The sequence below is a fragment of the Acipenser ruthenus genome, chromosome 19 (genome assembly GCF_902713425.1).
Source record: "Acipenser ruthenus chromosome 19, fAciRut3.2 maternal haplotype, whole genome shotgun sequence".
Taxonomy (NCBI): Eukaryota; Metazoa; Chordata; class Actinopteri; order Acipenseriformes; family Acipenseridae; genus Acipenser; species Acipenser ruthenus.
The window spans coordinates 4725967-4750579 of NC_081207.1; the positions used below are offsets into that span (position 1 = coordinate 4725967).

The 24613-nt window shown below is 41.3% G+C and overlaps 3 protein-coding genes across 5 annotated transcripts; all 3 read left to right on the top strand.

The window, feature by feature from the left end:
• Positions 1 to 745: 745 nt before the first annotated feature.
• On the top strand, positions 746 to 3613 carry LOC117424381 (myeloid-associated differentiation marker-like protein 2). Its single transcript, XM_034040655.3, has one exon. It carries the CDS (start codon positions 1239 to 1241, stop codon positions 2139 to 2141), a length of 903 nt encoding a protein of 300 aa, XP_033896546.2. The 5' UTR covers positions 746 to 1238; the 3' UTR covers positions 2142 to 3613.
• A 2840-nt stretch (positions 3614 to 6453) lies between these two features.
• On the top strand, positions 6454 to 14224 carry pycr1a (pyrroline-5-carboxylate reductase 1a). Of its 3 annotated transcripts, none has more exons than XM_034040290.3 (8): positions 6454 to 6598; positions 6935 to 7035; positions 7336 to 7406; positions 8918 to 9097; positions 9441 to 9662; positions 10040 to 10132; positions 10292 to 10455; positions 13204 to 14224. In XM_034040290.3, the coding sequence occupies exons 2-8, from the start codon at positions 6969 to 6971 to the stop codon at positions 13352 to 13354; spliced, it is 948 nt and encodes a 315-aa protein (XP_033896181.2). In that variant the 5' UTR covers positions 6454 to 6598; positions 6935 to 6968; the 3' UTR covers positions 13355 to 14224. The 3 variants fall into 3 exon arrangements, with proteins under 3 accessions (XP_033896181.2, XP_058848392.1, XP_033896182.2); XM_058992409.1 differs by having other exon boundaries at positions 6482 to 6614; XM_034040291.3 differs by lacking the exon at positions 6454 to 6598 and adding an exon at positions 6607 to 6743.
• A 1643-nt stretch (positions 14225 to 15867) lies between these two features.
• Positions 15868 to 20195, top strand: LOC117424772 (C-type lectin domain family 19 member A-like). Its single transcript, XM_034041477.2, has 5 exons — positions 15868 to 15988; positions 16667 to 16844; positions 18073 to 18166; positions 18437 to 18566; positions 19273 to 20195. Exons 1-5 carry the CDS (start codon positions 15868 to 15870, stop codon positions 19347 to 19349), a joined length of 600 nt encoding a protein of 199 aa, XP_033897368.2. The 3' UTR covers positions 19350 to 20195.
• Positions 20196 to 24613: the final 4418 nt, after the last annotated feature.

Consider the following 24613-nt stretch of genomic DNA (forward strand, 5'->3'; position numbering starts at 1 on the left):
ATCATTAAAACCACACTTCCCCAGATTCTGAAGCCCTCAATACCTTGTGCTAAAGAATGTCCTTACCAAGTTTCATCTCAAAAGACCCCACTAGGGGATAATAGGTAATGGGCAAGGGCATAACTATACAGTATCTGTAGGTCTGAAATATATATGGTACAGTAGAGTAAAAGATGTCCATGCATCTTTAAAAACAAGCTCCCTGTGCATTCCTATCACAGCACAGATAGGCTATTAGGTGCTGGTGCATCACTGTCACATGTGCTCACCCTCCTCATTCCTTTGTTAATATAGATGACTATTAATAGCACGACTCCAGCCCTTGCCAAAGTTACTCTGGGCTCAGCTGCATGCTGTACTTAAATAACTTTTGCTGGCAGAGCACTGCACAGTGCAAGTCTGATGTGTCTGGCTATTAGACTGGGAGAAGACTGAGGAAGGACCAGGGTGGGGCACTGAACACTGCACAGGAGCCGAGATTCCAGAGGAACAGACACCAAGTGAATTCAGGGAATACTGTTGCTGCACGGAATCTGTGAGGGTCTGGGAAACGGCTCTTCAGAATTTTAACCACCATTCTATACATGCACAGGCAAATATTAACCAGCAGCAGAGACTATTGCACAATATACTGGGACTGAATTCTGCTGCACGGTGTTGTTGATCTCCTGACGTAAACGGATTGCAATATCTCATTGTAGAAGAGGTTAATATGAACTGTTTTGTGTTTATTGGAAGGGCAAAGGGGTGAGTAAATTATCTGATACTGTTGGCCCTTTTCAGTAGTTTCAAGATATAAGCAACCAGAAGTAAACTGTTTAATGGTGCTTTAAAATATAGAACATGCCATATTAGGGCAGAATAATTCTATTCTAGTCATATCTATTGAATTCTATTCCATTCTGTTCTGTTATGTTCTATTGATCATAGTATTATTTACCAAACAATAAGAAGATAATATCTTTTTGTTACCTTTTTCTTATCTATGTATCGAGCAATATCCAGTAAGTGTTTACTGCTGCAAATATATTCGAGCATTTGTTACAGGCTGTAAAACTAAAAATAGAGGAAAGTTATATACATATACCTAAAAAGGTCTAGCACATACCGTAAGATCTAATGTATTGAATAGCCTGTCAGAATTAATAAAGAACAATCCAGAGCACTCCACATTTAAAGTAAAGACCTCAGTAGAAAAGCCCTGCTGTTCCTGTCATTGAAGCCTCTCAGCATCAGGCATGGATTCTCAAGGACCCTATCTGAACCTGAATGCCGTGGCCTCCCCAGTGGGCGTGGCCCGGGTGTGGCAGATCGTTTTCAGCTGCGTCACCGTGAGCCTGGTGGCGCACCAGGCAGGCTTCAGCGCGGCCTACGGGACCTTCTGCATGTTCGTATGGTGCCTCTGCCTCACCACGACGGCCTGCGTGGTCGCGTTGGAGTTCACGCGGCTGCACACCTGCCTCCGGCTCTCCTGGGACAACTTCACCATCACCTTCGCCATGCTGGCCACGCTCATGTGCGCCACGGCCTCCGTGGTCTACCCCGTCTACTTCCTGCAGGCGCAGTGCCCTTACGAGGGCTGCGAGGTCCGCAACTACCGCATTGCCGTCACCGTCTTCTCCTGTCTGGCCTCCGTGGCCTACCTTGCTGAAGTCATTGTCGCCAGGGCCAAGCCTGGCCATGTGTCGGGCTACATGGCCACGGCGTCGGGCCTCCTCAAGATCGTCCAGGCCTTCGTGGCCTGCATCATCTTCGGGGCGCTCATCAACGAGAGCCAGTACAGACGCCACGCGGCCACCCAGTACTGCGTGGCGGTGTACAGCTTCTGCTTCGCCGTCACAGTGATCGTGGTCCTGTTGACGGTCTCGGGGAAGACGCCTTTGCTGCGGTGCCCCTTCGACCGCTTTGTGGTGGTCTACACCTTCGTGGCCGTGCTGATGTACGTGAGCGTGGCCGTGATCTGGCCCGTGTTCTGCTTCGACAAGAAGTACGGCAGCCCCGAGCGGCCCTACAACTGCCCCCGGGGCAAGTGTCCATGGGAGAGCCAGCTAGTGGTGACCATCTTCACCTACATCAACCTGATCCTGTACATCGCTGACCTGGCCTACTCACAGAGGATTCGCTTCATCACCCAGCCTTAAGACTGCTGTTCACCTGGGACACCTCCAACCGCGTGGCCCCCAGCGCCACGAATAATAGTCCATTTCCGATATTGCTCTAAATCATGCTATGCCATCATGTCATTAACTTGTACAAAACTGCAGGAGTAGATTGCCTTTTCTGGATGGGAAACTGTGTCTAAAAGATTCTTCACTCTAAAAGGGGATCAGGGACTAGTAACAACCCAGCATGGAGATCTTCTCACATCCACTACTAATGAACATGAGAAAGCAGTCACACATCTTCTATTAGCTCTGCTTTGATACAAACAGAACTAGAGACTCATTTCTTATCTGTGCCTGTGCTTGGTAAATGTGTAAAATACGTTGCAGTTTGATAGCAATGCCAGACTTCCCAGTAATAACCCTGTCTTATATAGATGTTTACCTGTTGTTTTATGCAGTACTCATATTTAATTTCTACTATTTCCTAAGGACATTGTAATACCTGTGGGCTTTGTGTTTTTCAAGTTAGATATTTTATTAACGTTTGTTATCAGAGATTGTATCCTTGTTCACTGGTCTTTTACCAGGTGCTTGAAGGGAAAAATAACACTGACACAGAGTGTACTGGTTTGATGAATGGATTAGCATTGCAGAGCCTCACTTGTAGAAATGTGACATTGATCAGTTTGTGTGTGTGTGTGTGTGAGCGTGTTCTTCAGAAGTGACCTTGCTGTGTGTACTGTACGCGTTTAAAGAATGCACCTTCAACAGCACAGTCCCCTCACAGGCTTCGCTGGGGTGCTGGTAACTGGAGTTTACTGCCTGGGTATGTTAGTGGGATTCTAACTGGAAAATTCTGAGCTGCCTACTGCAGGGATAAAACACTGCAAGATGTACAGGCTGATTAAAAAACCCTGGATATGTGTGTGACAGTGCTGAAAAAAAACAGGAATTAATTAAAGACTGGAGTAAATGCTGTGAAAACATGGCCCCTCATGTCTTCCTGTAACTCTGTAAATAGTAATACTGGCATTTATGTCAACTCTGGAAAAAAAAATCTATATGAAATGCATTAGATAAAATGAGTCTTGTTTCCAAAAAGCACCTGCTGTTTTTGCTTCAGTCAACTGTGTTCAAATTTCACATTTTACCAGGATAGAATCCTCATTTTACAAGGGGGTCCTGGCATTAGGAATAACTGCCCTTAAAAAAAAAAGAAATCTTTATTTATTTATTGCTCCTGGTTTATTTGTCTGTTTTTTTTATCCTTATATTAAAAAGTAAAAGAAATCCCATTGTTTTGCTATTGGTCTATGTCTTATGATGACTCAGATGCAAAAATGTCTAGGACGATGTTCTAATGAAGGTTTATACTGTATCCAATGCACTGTTCTTTGATTCTAGTATTGCAAATTCTGCTGATCAGTATATTAGCTTCTTACCTGTCTTACTAAAACCATATCGATACAACTTGACCCTGCTGTAGCTGTTGGCTGGTTTATGAATGTATGTATGTGTATATGTTAGTCTTTCTGAAAAAGAATTAAAGAAAAAAAGATATCATATTCTTGGTCCTGTTTTTTCTTTTTACACATGGGGATACAAATATAATCTCTATTTACAATGCTTTAACTTGATTTGTTTGAAGTAAAGTTTACAGGTTTGATAAAGGCATATCCATTAAATCACAAAAACAGCATATACAACGTGAAAGACAAATAAGTTCTTATTGCAACACATTGGGATAACAAACTAATCACACGAGGGACAGCCAACTTAGACAAGAGAACATGCTTTATATTGTAGATGTTTAATAAAATAAAAATTCAAGCCTTGTACGAACACATCTTAAATATACCTCCTCTCTCACATTACAGGATACAGGATAGCAAGTTAATGTGAAGCAGCTGTACTGAAGAGAGAAGGTCGACGTAAACGAGCAAATCTAAAGCACTGCTAAGCTTGTGGCACATCTGTATATAAAATTGAGCATTTATTAACAATTAACTTTAATACGGGCAGCAGTGTGGAGTAGTGGTTAGGGCTCTGGACTCTTGACCGGAGGGTTGTGGGTTCAATCCCTGGTAGGGGACACTGCTGCTGTACTCTTGAGCAAGGTACTTTACCTAGATTGCTCCAGTAAAAACCCAACTGTATAAATGGGTAACTGTATGTAAAAATAATGTGATATCTTGTAACCATTGTAAGTCGCCCTGGATAAGGGCGTCTGCTAAGAAATAAATAATAATAATAATAATAATATCCAAAACACCAAAACATATACAATGTCGATTTCTACACTGTGTTCTGCATGATCCTTGATGGTTGATTCTGCTTGGATCAGGGGCGCCCTTTCCACTTCTGGTCTTTGTTCTAACCCTGTTCTTAATTGTTTAATTAAACCAATTAAACCTGCATCCAGACCCTGAAGGAGTTCATGATATCCTGTATGTTACTGTAGTTGTGTGTGCCAGAGACTCAGAATGATATCCTGTATGTTACTGTAGTTGTTTGTGTTAGAGACTCGGAATTATATCCTGTATGTTACTGTAGTCGTGTGTGTCAGAGACTCAGAATTATATCCTGTATGTTACTATAGTTGTTTGGTTCAAGTTTTGTAAAAAAGAATTACAGTTGCTTTTTTCCCACTTGAAAGAAAAACAAGTGTTTAACTAAAGACTGGTGTAAAATATTTGAAATAACAAGTTGACAGACATTTTCAATTTGATTCCCTTTTATCGCATATTTGTACATTTTACTAATCTGCTATACACTTAATTCAATAGGGGCCTCAATAATATTTAACCTAGACCGCTTGATTAAATATCCAGCAGTAATGTGGAATGCCACTGTAACATGAAGACTGAATTCTTTGAATGCAGAGCATGTTATCATTGGACAGGGTTTTCCCAATGCTGTCAAGGACACCGTTCTCAGGTGCTGAGGGATAATGCAGCTGTCAGAGAGTCTGGTACTGTCAGCAAGTACAATACATTCAGATCCATTACAGCAATTTTAATTGCATCTATTGTTTCTACATTATTTCTAACTTTAGCGGTCCTACAATGCAATTTTAAATGAACAATGAATGCATATGTATTAAATGCATGTAAGTTAACTATTATCTTAATTGGATACACACCCACTAACTCCATTACCTTACAATGTAGATAAAAGTAGATACAAGTGATTTTCTAGATTGAAATATTAAATAGATTGATCATAATTCAAAGGAGCCTTCGCTGTGAAGAAGGGAAAGTATCCACTGGTGCAGGGTTATGGTGAAGTCCGCAGGGTATCAGTGGAGTCACCATGGCATGGGCAATATGATTTTACACAATACCACCGCAGGTAATACAGGCTGCTGTAGCTGGTGTCTGGTGTGCAGTTGCATTAACTGCTTAATATGGACACGGTTTGACTTCTCTAGTTTTAGAATACTAAGACATCTATTCATGCAATAAACTGAACAAATGTGGATCGATATTTTATTTTATGTGCCAAGAAATTTAAAAGGATTACTGTTCCATTTGTTGTTTGAACATCCTCATCTTGAAAAAAAAGGCTAATTGAATTAAAAAAAAAAACCTTCTGAAAAGAAGAATCTGAAGTATACCAGAGAAATCTAAGGTATGCAAGGAATTAGAGATCACAAACATTCCTTATTAATCCCACTTGCGAGAAAGTTCTTTAAAGGCAAACCTGATATCCCCCAAACCAGCCTTATTCACAGACCCCCAGAGACCCTGGGCTCCTGGCTCAGCAACGTGGGTTACTTTGCAAGGCAGCTGTGGTTGGAATGTGACCAACTCCCAAGCATTAAGACGCAGCTCAGCTTTTGAGAAACCTGACCTCTGCACTTCCACAGCTTGGCACAGCAGCACTGACCAAGGGGACCTGCAAAGAGAGAGTTAAAGCCACTCTCCACCTTTCACTGGTCAAGTGTCTGACACCTGCCCTCCTTCTTGACCACCAGTTTAGTTACATGTTAATAAACAGTCACTAGACATGTGTGTATCTATCAATTAGACTGTCATTTCAGCTATTATTACCTATGTGTTGAGTATGTTTTTTGAAACTTGGTCGTTGTTTGTTTGCATATTAATTAAATACTTATTTATGACACTCAAAATAAAACGTGACCGATATCTGAAGTGCTTTGTCGATTACATCAGCGCGTTACTGTAACTAAACAAGCCTCCTGACGAGGACCAACATTTCACTAACAAATCAACTATACTTGCATGATGCAACGAGCTTTATCTCTTAATACAAACCGACCCCAAACTGGACACATTTACAAGACCCGCTGCGATTGGCGCGTCTTTCTCGAAAGCATCCACTCATTGGTTCACTGCAACATGTGACGCACCCCATTTTCTGGGAACATACAGACGAGTAAGGAGGAAGCCACGTTGACAACAAAACCCAGTGGCTGCTGAGTATTGGTTAGAGTCACAAAGGTGGAAAGTGGACTGATTAGCACGCAACAGGTAAGCGACTGAAATTGTACGTTGTCTGAACGTTCTGTTTTTTCGTGCACAATAAATGTTGCATTTTTAAATTGCATTCTTGCATATTGTGTAACAAACAGGTGGCACAGTTGGGTATCGCGAAGGGTTTTTATTTTCTATTCAGGTTTGTCTATAATATCTCGTCATTTCACAATATGCCAGTGCTGTTTATTAGACTGGACGTTTTCAATTCATTTGTCTATACTATGTTTTTTTTTTAATGTTAATTGAATTGCACTGTTTACAAAAAGTAGCGGGTTGTCTCTTAAGTCTCTGTTTATTCCTAATCCAGATGCTTGCTTTGTTTAATCGCAGCACACCACTAGAAGAATAGCTAAACAATATAAAAATGAGCGTTGGGTTCATTGGAGCGGGGCAACTGGCGTATGCCCTGGCGAGAGGGTTTACAGCTGCAGGTAAGAAGTGATACTAACATTTATTAAATCCACTAATAATAGGGACCGCCGAGACCTGGAGAACGTAGTGCCTTCATCCCAGAAGGTGTGTCACACCCAGAATCCCAACCCCCTGTTCCATGGTGTTATGAAATGTTTTAGATTACAATGTTCTATAGTATTGTTTAATAACTGAGGAATGAAAGGATCCAGTCCAATTTGCACTTACAAACCTTTGGAGGGTCCCATGCAAACGTGCCAGGTGTTCCTAATAAAGTGACCACTGGGTGTATAATACTAATATTCATATTTTTTGTTCAGGTGTAATAGCAACTCATAAGATCACAGCCAGTTCCCCAGACACTGGACTCCCCACTGTGACTGGGCTAAGGGTAAGGATTTAGTGTTATTCTATAGGTGTGCTTCTTACCTGTAATGTATATAGTTTTGTATTGCACTGTAGCAAAAAACAAAAAAGAACAAACTCACTTAGTTCACAGGAGTGTTGATCATTTGCTTTTCTAAGTGCAGTTGCAAAAAATGAAAGTACAGCATGAACAGACTTGTGTAATATATTTATAATTGTTGAGAATATTCTTTTACAATTTGAACCAGTATGCTGATGACACACAGCTGTGTGTGCGTGTCTCGGGCAATGTTGAGGAGTTGAGGGCTGGTCTGGAGTACTGCCTGTCAAAGGTGGATACCTGACTTAATTTAAACTGGTTGAAACGAAACCCTTCAGAAACTGAGGTTTTACTATTAGGATAGACAGTGACTCTCAAGAAGCTCCAATAATTTTATCCCTCTGAATATTAGTGGAACCACACCTATTGTAGTTACTAAAGCTAGGAACTTAGGAGCGATTATTGATAATCACCTTTCATTTATCCCCCAAATTAACCAGGTGGTTAGTTCATCTACTTTTCTCTTGCGTAATTTAAAAGTTATTAAACCATTTTTGCCATGTTCCCTTTTTCGGAGAGTTGTGCAAACACTTTTAATCCCTAAGATGGACTACTGCAACTTCCTTAATTCAGGCCTTCCTGTGGTCCAGCTTAATAGACTTCAGAGGATTCAAAACATGGCAGCTTGCCTTGTGTCTGGGACTCTGCTGTGCTCCCACATCACTCCGGTTCTGAGGGAGGTACATTGGCTCCCAGTCCGTGAGAAAATAGATTTTAAAATCCTTGGCACTGTTTATAAAGTGTTAAATGGAGTTGGACCAGCCTACCTTCAAGCTGTTCTTCATGTTAGAATCAATACCAGGAATGTACCTTCAAATGGTGCCCTCCATATTTCTCCTCCTCTGTATTTCCTGGTTAATTTTAGAAACCGCACCTTTCAGGTCAGAGCAGCTCATTTATGGAATTTGTTGCCAGTGGAAATTAGAACCTCTTCTAGCCTTCTTCAGTTTAGAAAGCTATTAAAAACGTTGCTTTATCAAAGAATATGTGGGTAACTTTAGAGAGCTGGAATGGTTTTAATAATTTAATACATGACTTGAAAGTGTATAATTATGTGCAATATATTCACGTTGTATTGTGTGTTTTATATTGTTTATGATGTTTTTATCACATGGTACTGTATGTTTCATGATTTTAATGTCTTTTGCCTGGTTCAGCGCTCCAATGCCAATTGGCGAGTGGCGCTATATAAAAAATCAAAAAATACTTTATCAAGCGTTACTCTGTCTGGTCAAAGGCTAGCCTTTCCTGTATACAATCCTCATGTGAGATGCTGTGTCTGTATTATGGTTACTATATATACTATTTGAGTGAGCGCTATTTGCGATTAATCAACTAAGTCAAGCAGAGAAAGGCCTCTGCTAATGCCTTTTTCAGGGTTCTGTCAGTGAGAGTTATATACTGCCATTCTGGTTCTAATATCTTTGTTTTTCTAGAAACTGGGTGTGAATTTCACCACTAGCAACAAGGAGACAGTGAAGAACAGCGATGTCTTGTTCCTGGCTGTCAAACCTCACATCATCCCCTTCGTTCTGGATGAGATCGGGCCTGACATCGAGAACCGACACCTGGTTGTGTCCTGTGCTGCAGGAGTCACAATTCAATCCATTGAGAAGGTGAGCCTGGGCTGCACAGAACAGCTCAGCTCTGCTGCTGCTGCATGGAATTCTTGTGATGATTCTCCTGTCTTGCCCTCCCTCAATGCACCCAGTCTTCTGACTAATGCTCTCAATCATAATTGACTGTACTTTGACACTGTGCAATATCAAGGACTTTGTTAGAGCAAATCCTGACGCTCTATATTATTTTGTGAATGATTTATGCTGTGGATGCTTTGTGGTGCAAATGTCTTTTCCTAGTCCTTTCAAATACCATGCAAGTGCACTCCACAATCGCAGCAAGCCCTGTAATGAAAGGTGTGGAGAATCGCACTGACCCAGCCCTGTTCCGCCCCCTCAGAAGCTGTCTCTGTGCCACCCGGCCCCGAAGGTGATGCGCTGCATGACGAACACGCCAGTGGTGGTGCGGGAGGGAGCCACGGTGTACGCCACGGGCACCCACGCTGAGCTGGAGGACGGCAAGCTGCTGGAGCAGCTGATGGCCAGCGTGGGGTTCTGCATTGAGGTGGAGGAGGACCTGATCGATGCTGTGACCGGGCTGAGCGGCAGCGGGCCTGCCTACGTGAGTGCATTCAGAGATGGAAACAAGTTTTACCCGTTCCAGGTTTTAAAATGAGCTACAGTGTATAGGCAACAAGCGAAGATGTGTCATCTTATAGTAAAAACCAGTTGCTGGCCAATGTGTTTTTCCATCCCTGGTACATAGAGGATTGTTTTTTCAGGGATACCGTGATATTTAGTAACAAAGGGGTCTGAGTGGGGTAAAACAACATGCGGACCAGTTATCACGAGTCACGTTCATGTCAAGTTCACTTGCCTGACTCTCTTTTGGTTATCCCTGTTATACCGCAAGTGGCACAATAGAATCCGTTTGTGGTATAGTAAGGGATAATGTTTATCCCATAGAGATTGCTAACAGTAATCCTGTTGCTTTCCCAGGCATTCACAGCCCTGGATGCGCTGGCGGACGGTGGAGTGAAGATGGGGCTGCCGAGGAGGCTGGCGCTCAGACTGGGAGCTCAAGCCCTACTGGTCAGTAACAGCCAGGCTGACGGCAGCCACTTGTCTTCTGTCATCTCACTTAAATGTGGCTGCCCATGTTGGTACCATTCTCTTACTGATGATAAAAGCGCAAGAGAGAAGCCGGTGAATGTGAGGTTGTTCCCTAACCTGTTCTCCTCTCGTGCGCAGGGAGCTGCTAAGATGGTGCTGGACTCGGAGCAGCATCCCGGCCAGCTGAAGGACAATGTGTGCTCCCCAGGGGGCGCCACCATCCATGCGCTGCACGTCATGGAGAGTGGAGGCTTCCGCAGTCTTCTCATCAACGCAGTGGAGACATCCTGCATCAGGACCAGGTACAGGAGAATGGATTTACAGCAGTGTGCACACTTATTACATCTCCAGATTAGGGTGGGATTTTTCAAAAATATATTGCTCGAGTACTTGAATCCCACGCCAGACAATACTCTCCTCTAAATAGTACATAAACCTCCCAAACATTGCCACTAGTCCTATTTTTAAATGCCAATCTAACACAATCAAGTAATATATTAAGTAATTAATATAGTGTTTCCCTTCTTGTGCAGTTAATTTTATATGGTCAAGTATCACACAAGCTTTACATTAACTTGTTAAAAAGAGATGCCTGGCCTACCTGTTTGAAGGATCCTTTACTTTAGTGCAGTAGTTCCAACATACAAACAAAACTAAACATAAACAGCCGTTCGGTCCAAAAACAATTTGAAGTGAAAAGCCATCTGCCTAGTAGTGGGAAGATTGGGGAATGCAAAGTCCACTGACAAGTAATCTGTTGGAACACAATTCCAAGTCAATAGGGAAAGAAAAATAGAAAAAAATGAAATTGCAAATTCAAGCTATGTTTGTGTAAGAGCTGTTCTTACTTTTTTAGCGGATTTGAAAAAATAATTTTAAAAAATGTCAGCATTCAAGTGTGTTCAGTCCAAAATCAAGGTACGTAGCAATGTACAAAAAAAATGTCCTTTGTTTAGAAATGCCGCCTTATTAAAAAATATAAAAAAAACGCTCGTCATTGACTCTCTTACCATGTGGACTGGATACCATACCCCGCCTACTACAGCATGAACAGAGCGCACCAATGAGGCGTCAGATCGACCGAGTATAAAACCCGCCCCAGTGTCAATCTTTCTGTTGCACCAATTAGAAAAACTACTTGGGGGTGGGGGGATTGCCAAACCCCTTCCTTTTTATAATTGCTCTCCCGTGAAGGCGGTATGCATGCATAGTTTGAAATGTATTTAACTTATTGTCATGTAAGCGACACTTTGAATACTCTGGTAATAAATGAAGTGCTGGAGCAATGATTCTCTCCTCTACTGCAGTGCCACACTTATTGAGCTTGACACACAAAAATTGCATTGGTTTTCTACAGAAATTAGTTATTGATTTTTGCAAACTCTTCTTGCATGAAACTAATTCAAAACTAACACAGCTATGTCTGAAAGTGTCTTTCATGGCCACCTTTGGCATCAATAACAGCTTGGTATCTTTTTTGTTGGTACATTGGTACTTTTGTCAGGAATTGAGTCCAATAAACTAGAGAACCAATGATGTGTTGTAATAAGTGTGCACACTAATGTATATGTATGTATGTGTGTGTGTGTGTGTGTGTGTAATATATATATGTATACACAGTAGTGTGCTGTTACTTGTACCATTCAATAAATCTATTTATTAACATGTTGATTTCAAAAAAAGAAAAGCGGTGCTTCCCTCGGTTTACAATTGATACAAAAGAGTACAGTACAACGTTGCATATCCGATCCCCTGTGGACTGGGGTATAGGCGGATATGTGAAAAAAGTCAGATTTGCGAAGATCTATAGAAAGCATTTACACATCCATAAATAGGTTAGTGAACAAAACACGCAAACTGCTTTAAACATGGGGACAGTTTTTACTTTAAAAGTAAGGAAACGTAAACGAGATTAATTAGGCTACAATACACAGTGTTGCTATGCGGTTTGCTATAAGCTCTCTCCGCCCAAAGCTTTTAAAAAAAATAAAATAAAAATAAAAACAACTAATGGCTTCTTTCTTAACTCTAGAAGTCCCTGCTTCCTTAATATCTCTGTCACGGTACTTTGCACTCTTTCTTGATATTGCCAACAGCCGATAAGCAGCTCGGTTTGGAATATTGCTTTGGCTATTTTAAACTAACGGCCGGTAAGCATTGCGTTTATGAAGCTTGCTTTGTTTAATTCAAATGCATTTAAAAGCTACAACAACACACTGCCAATATCTGGAATCGTGTGCTCCATCATATAAACACATAAAAAAAAAAAAACTTTCTCAACTGGTGTATTGAAACATCACTGCTACACGCAGCTGACTGACACACGCACACAGCCCTCCTCTCTTAAAGGGGAACGCACCAAAAGGCTGATTGCTATAACGCTTTCTTTCTGTTTCCATCGCGGAAGCTGCATTTTCTGCCAATGCCATTACTCTCGTAGCCTACATTTAATATTTATTTATTTATTTATTTATTTATTTATTTATTTATTTATTTAGCGAGGCGGTTAATTGATCAGGGAGGTTATGTGACGGTCCGATATGCAACGTTCCACTGTATCAATCAATAGCAATTAACTTCCACACTGAGTGTTTGAAAAGCTGATTGGAAGATTATTTTTCTCTCATTTCCGGGTCACTGATATATATAATTTTTCTTCTTTAATTTACATGTAGTTAACTTGTCTGTTCATTTCTGCTCTCCATCCAAATGTCAGTGTAAGTGTGTGTATATTTTAAGAATTTCTGCATCTTCACAGGCCTATACATTATTCATAATTCATGCTGTGAACCCATGCAAAAGTGTAATATAATGAAATACGAACCGAGAATGGTTATTCTGCCTTGATCGATAGCTGGAAGAGAAGTTTTAAATCCCAGCGCTGATTTCAAACGACAGCAAACAACTTTACAAAGACATTCTAGAATAGAATCATTGTGTCAATGGATTTGTGTCCCTTAGCGTTTGCATGTAGGAGTCTGGGGTCAGTATGTACTGTAGTTTAATATTGATTAATCTCCGGCCCCCTACAATTGCCATTTCTTCTGTAGGGAGCTGCAGTGCCTGGCCGACCAGGAGAAGATCTCGCCAGCCGCTATTAAGAAGACCACTCTGGACAAGGTCCTCCAGGAATCTACCTCATTCGGGGTCAAGGGGAGAATCAGCCTGCTTAACAGCAAGGGGACCAATAGCAAGAACTAACTATCCAGCAAACGCCTGCCACACAGCAGAGCTGCACGTCCCACCACTGGATGAAGGGTGTGATGTGAGGCACTTGGTTTGCAGTACCTGGTGGGACGAGGTATAATTCTGAAAGCCAGTCAGTTACCAGTAGTTTGAGGCTTTGAGCTCTAGTGTATAGGGCAGTTGAATATTTGACATGCAGTTTTAAAGTAAAATGTCATCAGTAGGGGTAATCAAAGTGTATTGGCTCGGCTTCTGTTAGTCTCAACATTTCCAATGTACAGAATTTCAGTCACTTATTTGTTGTTTCTTTCTGTGCAGCTCAAGTGCATACATTAACAGACATAACCATGAAATAAGCTTCAAATATGCCCAGATGATGCTTCATGAATTTGGAAAGTATCGCGCAGATTGGGTTAATAGATTCTATCCAGGGTTCTAAAATTGAAGCTAAAAATAATAATTGTTGTAAGAAATGTTTACAATATATTTATACTATAGTGCCATGCTAATACAGCCTCAAATCCATTCTCTTCACCTTTGCAACCTGCATCCTAAATACCATGGAATCTATATAACTATAGATGTGTATCTGTTTTTAGTTTTAATTGTTTTAGTTTGCAGTTCTCTTTTCTTCTTTTCATTTGCATGTTATGTAAACACTATCTGTAAAATAACATGATCTACAAAATTATATCGTATCAATTGTGTTTTTGGTGTCCACATGTGTTTTGTTATTACAAGTAACGTTTTATTGAAAAGAATGCTGGAAGACCATGGATGATTTTTTTTTTTTGCTTTTTTTTTTTTTACAAAGCACATCATCTTAGATGAGAAATTGTTACAGGGGCTGTCCTTTTTCACAAGTAAATAAAAGTAAGAACTGCCTGTTGGTTTATGTGGCTGTTTATTTGCTAAGTAACTCAAGTTACACATTGCACTCGCCTGTCTAAATAAAATGATATAAATACAGAAAGTACGGGATGACATCTGTACACAGGATAGGATGTACTATCATTTTGACAAATCCTCATCATACATAACATGGTTTACAATCATGAATATAAAATGTATTCTATAGCAGTTCAATCTAATCTTCCATCCTGTAAAAGAATGACAGGTTTGGTCCTATTTTTATTGAAATGCAATATACAGAATGTGGGCACAGATTAGTTCCCGTATAGTCCAGATTAATCACAGATTAGTTCCCATATAGTCCAGATTAATCACAGCATGCTATTTTTAAACTTTCTTCAGTCCTTTGCACACCCGTCTCAACCTGATCGTCTCGTCCTGTTTATAGTTAGACATTGTACAATGTTGCAGTATTGGCAGAACCCTTTCTGTACAGCTGTCACTAATTTGCTACATGCTACATAATCCGACATGGCAGCACACAGAAACTAAAAAAAGAAAAGTCGGTAAGCAACTGCTTTGTTTCCGTGGTGATGCTATTGATGTTAATCAGTCCCCACTCCTCCGTGACACTGATTCAGGGAAGGAGGATGGCAGGCGGAAACACACGGACACAATTCTATCATTTCCAACTTCATTGTTTTTCTACCAGATTCCTATTGTCACTTGCAATTCGTAAAAAACAAACTCAGTGTTTTCTATATATTTTTTGTTTTAAACTGAAAAATGCAAGTAATAGTTTATTTGGTGTACATAATAGACTCCACTCAAAGATTTTTCCACCAACTACATATGACACTTAGCTGAGACTTGTGATTGGTAGCTTTCTTTGCTGATTTAAGACTTTTGTCCCCACATACTGTCCAAACATTTGTATAGTTGTAGATGTGTTAAAACTGGGATGGGTATAAAAAAGGTGTCACAAATAGCAGGACTCCCATATAATCTGGTCATGTGGCAACACTCTGAGTCTGCAAGCTGGGAAAGGAATTCCAAGAAGCCAGGCCTAGTGCTGCTGTTAGGCTTGCTTGGTAGCAGCACGAGGTTCCCACGAAACCCCCCATGGTTTTAAAAAAGGACAGGTGTGCGTAAGGCACTGGGGTTTTATCTGAGATTGGAAGATTTGTTGGGGGTTATTAAACTAGGCACTGCTGTTCAGACATAAGAAATATCTTGGTTAAACGGGAATGGCCAAATCTTTGCTATTTTTTGCATGCATTTCCCCCTGAAGGACAATACAACTGTTAAAGGGCCTGTTCACAAACTACAATAGATTTTTTAGAGATGGCTGGGTGTCCTTTATTGACGACCCCTAGGTGTGAATGCTGATCTTTCCTGATCTATTCGACAGCTTCAGTAAACACTTTAAGCTCAGCGCTGGAAGATCAAAAGCTCTGCGATCATAAGGGAACGACAGAGGTGTGAGCATCACGCCTGCTTGCACAAACAGTGACCATGTTAGATAAACACCAGGGATTGTCCAGGCACTGCCCATCACAAACATTGCTGCTGGGTGTCGCCTCTCACCTCCCCTGGGCAGCGCTGGCAGGGCAGTTAAAACACAGAGGGGGATCGGGGTTACAATCCCTGTGGTTTGTACTGCTTTCATTGTCTACATGAGCTCAGGAGCCACAGCCTCAATGGGAAGGTGTCTTGCTTTTGATCTCTGCAGGGCAATGCTTCTGTTTCAGCTGTGGGCAGCTGGAGTGTCCGAGACGCAGATGAACGTGAAGAGAGGTAAGGAAAGAGTCATTTGAACTGTTGTTTTTTCAGCCATTTAGTTTATTGAGAGAAACTGAGTGAAGTTAGGTTCAAGACCAAGGATAGAAGGAATCGGTGAAATACTACAGGGTAGACTCCTGTTATCTTTAGTGCAATACAGTACTACAGTGGTAGGCAGCTGCAATGTATGTTGTAGTATGTTATAAACCAATACAGACCGAGATTGAAGTATTGTGTTTCCATATCTGTACTAACCACTGCAATATCTGTTCAGAATCCATTGAGTTGCCTTTGCTGCTGTTGTTGAGATCTACAAAGGGTTCTGCTGAGGTTTATGCAGGAATGTACACTGATATTTTATTGGAACTGTGGATTAAAAGCCACGCTGATGTTTTAAGCTGTTTTAAGAATGTATTATGTATGTTTTACAGTATCTGCAGTGCTGAGAGCACAGCCACACCTCAGGCTGTTTTCTTTCCTATAAATAAATAATGACTAACTGATGGATTGAGTGACTGTCTGATTGATGACACTAATTGGCAATCGATCAGATAGGAGAATGAAAGGAATCTGCAAGGAAAACAAATAGGAAACAATTCAACATTTTCTACCACATTAAATTGCATAGCTGTAGCTGTTGCATTCCTGAAAGCCCTGTGATATCACTGGCACGTTATACCATGCTGTGTCCAGTCTTGTCCACTCAGCCTGTGCGGACAGAGCCCCTGGTGAACTGCCCCCTCTTCTGGTCAGAGTTCCGTGGATGCTGCTACCGATACTTCCCTGTTAACAAAACCTGGGTGGAGGCTGAGCTGCACTGTGCTCAATTCTCCAATGGGGTAAACTCTGCAAAGCTGGTGTCCATCCACAGGTAAAGTAATAAAAGATCTACTTCCATATGCTTTAATATCCATAACTTCAAATTTCTACCTAGTGATATGCTTGTATATCCCCTATAAAAGTTTACCACAGTAAAAGCATAGCAGAGTGTAATAAAGCACTGTGAAGTAGGTAAGCATTGTAAAACTCAGAGAGGTATGATAAAGTATATTAATAAGTCTGGCAAACCAGGGTAAACTGTGGTAAATGCATAGTATAACATGGGCAAAGCATAGTAAAACTACAAAGGTATTGTGCAAAAATACTGTGGGGAAACTTTTATAAGGGCTGTTTCTATTATTTTCTAATTTCCTGAAACATGTTATTTGCATGCATATTCAATATTGTAGCTCTATATACAAGACTAGCAAAGCAGGAGACCCCTATATTAATGTATTAAAGTACTGTACATGCACGACTCTATCTATGTACAAGACAATGAAAATAATGTATTGTAACTTGAAAGCATTATCGTGTACTTTATACATTCCAATCATATTTTCCATTAAAGGTGTATCAACCAAGAATTTATTTTCCCTCTTATTGAATAGACATATTTCAGTATTGCTGGTAGTCCCTCTTGCTTTCCAGACTTTAGTTTCTATCTGACTGGGCTGAAGCTCAGTTGTCCTACCATCCACAGCACTATAAACCCACTTCCTTCCTGTGTTACAGGGAATAGGACCCCACCAGGTACAGATAGGTTCTTATGGTAAAATGACCTCACCGGTGAGGGTCTTTTACCCTGTAACACAGAGTACTGTGTCTCAAATGTACAATGATAAAAGAGATCAAAATAAAGTCTGTTAAACAGCAAAACAAGGTATTGGAATGTGGTTGATTAATGGGGGTAAGAAATGTCTTTTTTTAAGCCTTGGCTAATACTGTTTTAACAGAAAGATGAAAAAATGATTCTTTATATCAGAATATAGCAGAAATCAAAGTATGTCTCGAAATGAAGTATCTTGTATTAAATTGCAAGATAAAACTGATTTTATTTTATGGAGGATCGTCTTCCCTTCAGGCAGTTGCAGTGCGTCCTGTCTGTTTGCGTCTTAATGATCGCAAGGCAGCTCAGCCAACTCTGAAGGCCGATTACCTCTTTTATTGAAAAAGCAATGGTGCATTAGCTCACAGCACGCTCAAGCTGTAAGATTCAGAACTTATTTATGTCTCATCATGCAGAATGTCTTCATCCTTTCTGCATTCTTGCTCCACAGCTGGGAAGAAAACACTTTTGTGTTTGATCTGGTGAACAGCATTGTCCTTGATTTTCCAACAGGAATCTGGATTGGACTGCATGACCGGAGAAAGGTGAGAAGGGAGGAAGTTGATCTGGGGCATATTTACTAAGCTACACAGTTTGCTAAGTGTGGGACTTTTGAGATTTGTATTTGAGATTTTCCATGTGCATTCCCCAGGATTACATGTAGGGGTAATCCTTGAAAAAGCTGTATTATTGATGCCAAACAGAAGGATTCCCTTAATATAGTTAGGTCCAGCTGTGACTTATCCTACTGTTATAGATTGATCAAATCGGGTTTGTGAACAGAAGTTGCATTTTTCCCTTGTCTTTCTATTCAGGAGAGCAACTTTGAGTGGTCAGACGGTTCCTTTTACACTTTCAGCTACTGGGATGAGAGCCAGCCTGACGACGAGGCGAATCTGGGGCAGAGCGAGGACTGTGTGGAGATGGGGTCCACGGCTTCCACGGGTGAGACCACCGCGCTCTTAGGCTGTTGTCGGCACATTATTTTATTTAGCGCCTCTTTTATTTAAAGGAGAAAAACACCTTCATGTTACAAAACCGCAAGCAACGAACGAAGCAATGTAGTCAAGATGCTGGTATCTTAGGCACTCTCAAGTTGTTTGCTTCTTAGTCTTGGAACATTGACATGGTTTTTTCTGCTTTAAGAAAGTTAAATACAGGGGAAATGTTTGAGCTTTAATTTCAACTGCCCATAAAAGACAGTAACACCTTCAAGACTGCATGTTGGCTTAGAAGTTTTTTCTAGTGCTTGTGTTAAAACGCAAATCATGTTCTCAAAAAAGTTTGTTTTTAAAACAACAAAATACATGCCACCAGAATCCATAGTTTCCAATTGGTGCTCCCAAGCTAACAAACAATAATTCAAAATGACCACTAGATGTCACCTTTGAGCCACAGTCACCAGAGCCGTATATGGCTCTGACAGCCACCTGGATTGGAAGAAAGTCAGGTAAGGTCAGTTGCCCAATTCTGCTCTAGGTACAGGGTCCAATAATGACAACATCAGTGGCTACGTAATTTAAATACTGCATAAATACACATAAATAAACTCTCAAGAAAAGTTACAAAAATTCTAGTGACACATTTAAAGTGTGAACGTTCCATTTGAGTGCGTTCTATACATTACATTTTACTTTCTGTATTATTTCAGCTCTGAGATCCTGGAATGACATCACTTGTGGACGCTCCCTCCCCTTCGTTTGCAAAGTAGCCTCACTTTCCAGCTAAATGGCCAGGCTTCATCTGATTGGGTAACAAATCAAGCACAGCACCAACTTCCTGCGACATCACAAAAGGCATTGACCGTTTCTCTCCTCTGTTTAGTTATAATGTAGGAATGGATGTGCACCCATGTGAAATATATGAAGTCTATAATATTTAATTTCCTCTTCCTATCTTCTATTAAGGGTATTCTCTATCATACCCTGGTGTTGCTTCTGTTGTGATCATGGTTTACAATAATAACTTCAGCGTTCTGGCAATGTCATTTGAAAAGCTAATCTGGTAAATGGAACATTTCTACACAGATGCTGTCAAAGGGGACAGAAATTACAGTTGCACACTACCCGAAATGTTTGTCTACTTGTCCCTACAATCAATGATTGGGTATTGGGAATTATCGATGAAATGTGATTTTTTTTTTTGTTATTTAATATTGATATTGTTATATTTTCTATTCCTGTTTCTGTTAAAATAGAAAAAAATAATCAACAGGGTTTTAAAAAAACAAGCAGTTGCTTTCTGTTTCTGTTTTAAAATGATGTTGCATCTGTTACACAATCATACTGTAGCATCTCTCAGGTTCATGGGAGGGAAGCTGTAACACACAAAAAGGCTGCTACAACGACCTGATATATTATTATTTATTTCTTAGCAGACGCCCTTATCCAGGGCGACTTACAATTGTTACAAGATATCACATTATTTTTACATACAATTCCCCATTTATACAGTTGGGTTTTTACTGGAGCAATCTAGGTAAAGTACCTTGCTCAAGGGTACAGCAGCAGTGTCCCCCACTGGGGATTGAACCCACGACCCTCTGGTCAAGAGTCCAGAGCCCTAACCACTGCTCCACACTGCTGCTTGTAGCAGTAAAACCTGTGTTATAAAATTGTATTTTTTTTACGGTTTTACGATATATAGCCATACACCAAAATAACTAGCTCTTATATACTGTAAATTGAAATGTTAAACATATGCAATGAAAATAAATTTTTAAAAAAACCCCATTGTTTATTTAGCTGTTATATAACATATTCTTTTGGTTTTAAATTCATATTACTTTCCTAATTAATATCATCTCTCAAAACCACCTTAAAAGCCCCAAACTGTCAAACTGGATGTTTAAAAAATAAAATAATAATAATTAAAAAAAAATATATATATATAGCTTGCAAGTTTTTTCATTTATTGAGACATAAATAAAGGTCAATTATCTAAAATGATTTGGGAAACGAAGGACATTTCCAATAAGTTTATTTTGGGCATGTTTATAGATTACTTTGTAGTTTGTATCCAACATCTCTGTGATTTTTCATCAAACATGTTAAGACTTGTTTTATTGCTTCAAAGAATTCCCTCTGGTGTGAGAACTGACTGGAAAGACAATTGATACCAAATGTGTGCGAACATTTCAGCCAGGATATCAATCATTCTATTCTTTGAACGTTTAATATGGTGCAATATGGTTTGTATTTAATATGTTTAAGCAAAATTGCGAATTGGGAAAGTGTTCAATATGCGGCTCAGTTTTATACAGCTAAATTGTTTTAGGGTTAATTGTAATGACATAAACCCAACACAGCTCTTTTGAGGTTATGCTGACATCTGGTGGAGGAAAATTGTATTACCAGTACCAGAGGCTGTAGTTTACTTGGTTGCTACATCAAAGGATGCAAGTGTTTTAAATTATCATTGTGTGGGGTTGCAATGCTTCACCCTTGACAATTTGGATGGCATAATCTGGCCTTGCATTTAGTACAGTATTAAGTCATTTTAACAATTAACAAAATAGCCTGATATACATACAATGACTCATATACAGTCATGTGACCCAGTCTGCTGTAGAAGCCCCCATCGATACGATATTGGTTATATATATATATATATATATATGTGTGTGTGTCTATTTTCCGGGAGCCACGTCTTGTGGGTCGGTGTATGATGACATCCAATAAAACTAAATAGAAAGAATGATCCTACTTTTTAAAGTTTTTCTATTAGTGTAGTCTAGGGCAGCCTTTAAATATCATTGTTGCCACATTATTTTCCAGTCCCCACTGTGGTGCGTGCATCAAACTGCAGGAAATTGCGCTGCAAGATAAGGTCAGTGTGAATGCGCCTGACGTGTCTGTTCAAATCTAGTCTTTCAGCTCCAGACGTATATTTTTATCACTAAAAACCTAAACACAGTTCTGTATTTGCATGTTCAACTATTAAAAGCTAAAACAACGATTCCAGAGTATAATCTGTTCAGTTGATATCAGCTATCCTTAGTGTACCTTTAAAGAAATGCCAATTAAGAAAACATATTTGAACAAATATATTTTAGGTGACCAGTTTTGGTATAACTAATGTCAATAATTCAGTTTTTGTTCAATATAATCCCATTCTCTGATAGAAGTTTGTAGTTCAGTTTGAAAGGAAAAGTATTTTGGTTGTTCTGTTAGTTATTTCTAAGAATGCAAAAACAACTGTCACTGGCTTCTCAGAAACCTTGTCAGACGGAAGTTTACTTTCTGGCAAGTTTCCATAGGTAGAGCAACAGAGCCACTCCATTTCAGTCATTGGATTGGACACTAAACCATCCCAACACTTACATCTATACCTCTTACAAGAATTACAATACCCGTATCACAATATATTATGTACTGAAAACATTAGGTTACTTACCATAACCCTGGTTCCCTGAAAGAGAAGACGACCATCAACGACATTATGTATGGGATATGCCTGCCCATTGGGTAGGTATTGCTGAGCTCTTTATATCAGAGCTGCCAGTAGGCCCCTTCCTGGGGTGACGCAATCGGTCCCGCCCACCGAGGGATTAAAACCGCTATCCTAAGGAAGCCATTTCTCTTTTTCCATCAAACCCGTGAGGGTGACTGATGTGACCTCGCGGTTGGTGGTCTTCTCTTTCAGGGAACCAGGGTTACGGTAAGTTTTGAGAAAGGCTGGGAAAGCGTACAAAAACGCTTTCGACCATTCGTGCGCTAGGGCGTCGACACTGAGTGGACCGCCTAAGCGATGGAGGGAGTACCACGGGGCAGTGTGTCGTCTCCGCCGAGGTGAGAGGCCGAATGACAGCACAGCACACTCTTAAACGCTTCCCTGAAAAGAGAAATGGAGATACTTCCTGTGCTCTTGACGAATGGGAACGTGAAAGTACATGTCCCGTAAGTCCACGGTGGTGAACCAGTCGCTCGGCCGGACTGCCTGGAGAATGTGACGGTGAGTCAGCATTTGGAACCTCCTTTCTTTTAAGAACCTGTTTAGAAGCCTCAGGTCTAAGATAGGGCGACGGCCACCATCTTTTTTGGGCACCAGAAAATATGTCGAGTAGTACCCCTTTCCGTGGGAGGTGGGGTCTATGAGACGAATAACTCGCTTGCACAGCAAGACGGCTACTTCCTTCTGAAGTACCTAGGCCTGGAGTGGGTTTGTCACAAAATAATTTGTGATTCCTCGAAAGGGAGGAGGTCCCAAGCGGAACTGGAGTGCGTAACCGTTGGGCACGGTGGCGAGCACCCAGGTGTCCGAGGTGCAGGCGCACCAGTATTGCAGCTGGTGTGCCGAAAAGCGGGTTTGAGGCCGCAAGGCCTCAGGGGCCCTGCTGGGGCTGCTGAAGTTGTGGCGGGGCAGTTTGAGGTGGCTGCCTAGGGTGGTGGCCCTGGAACCGCCTCCTGGGACGCTAGGTTCTGCCTCGGCAGGGGGTTTGGGCTCCCTTCCTACCTCCATACCAGAGGAGAAAGAGGCTGCGTCCCAGGAGGCTGCAATAGAGAGCGTGCCAGCTGGGACGCCTCTTTCCGTTCACCCTGATCTCCCCTGGGGGAGGGAGGGTACGGTAGTTGGGGCGGTATTGGAGCTGGGGCTGCGGCTGGAGCCGCAGGTGCCTGTCGAGACAGGAGCTCCAGGACCTGGGCCAGCTGAGCCTTCAGGTCCATAATGTCCCTGGCCTGTTTAGACTGCTTCACCCTTCTCGCCTGTGGGGAAGGGGAGCGACTACGTGGGGGCCTGTGCGTCAGGGATGTCCAGCAGGGGGTCCTGGGACAGTTCATGGAGGAGGGGCTCTGGGGCTCAGAGAGCCGCCGACGGTCTGGCCACCGAGGACACGGAACTCGCCCTTGTGGCCCTCTCCACCGTGTGAGTTAGACCACGTGCACTATAGTATACAGCACTGTGCGTTCAAGTACCAATTGCACAATGTGTCGAGTACCGTGCGGCACCATGCGTCCGTGCACTAGCGCTGTAGCACTGGGCACCGAACTCCAGCTAATCCACAGCACGACCCAGACAAGCAGGGCCGTGCAGTCTAATATGGAGACGGGGGATGCACAGCGGCAGCCAAAAAACAAGGCCCACTTTAGCTGCCAGACGGCGGCTGGTGGAATCACTCAACAGCGGGGATGCGGCAAAGGCCTAGCCCCATGGAGGAACTGTATTCTCCCAAGTTAGAAAATAGACACACACTCACGCGAGATGTATTGCACAGGCAGTCGCTCACACACGACAGACAGATAAGAGAAAGCAGCCTACAACCCAAGCGAGGAGGCTGCTGAAAGATAGAAAAACAAAGACATTTTTAAGAGTCGTTGATTCAAAGCCAGGGGAAATGCAATCGACTCCAGAAGCTCTTTTCTATCAACATGCTCAGCTCAACACAGAGATCTTACCATACCGTCTCGAGAAGGAAAAAGAGAAATGGCTTCCTCAGGATGACGGTTTTAATCCCTCGGTGGGCGGGACCGAGTGCGTCACCCCAGGAAGGGACCTACCGGCAGCTCTGATATAAAGAGCTCAGCAAATACCTACCCAATGGGCAGGCATATCCCATACATAATGTCGTTGGTGGTAGTCTTCAAATTGAAAGGGAATCTGAAAATGCACATACACGATAGATTGTGTGATCGTCATTCATCTGCAAACCATATACCCTTACTCTACAAACTGTATTCATAATGTAAATAATTTGTTTGGCATGCATGAGACAATTCATGACTACTGTTAAAAAAACAGAAAAAAAAAAAAAAAACCACACACACAAAAACAACCTCGTACTTTTTTAATGAAAATCAAATGTTGTTTTATATGAAACACGTGTATATTAATAAAGGAAATATGGAGTCAATATCCAGCCTCACAAAGCATTTCAATGAGCTATATTCTTTTATACCGTTTTCACAAATATAGTTCCAGACAGACGCATTATAGTTTTGCAGCTGGTCTTTTATTTAATATCATACAAATTGATTTAGAAGCGCAACAACCGT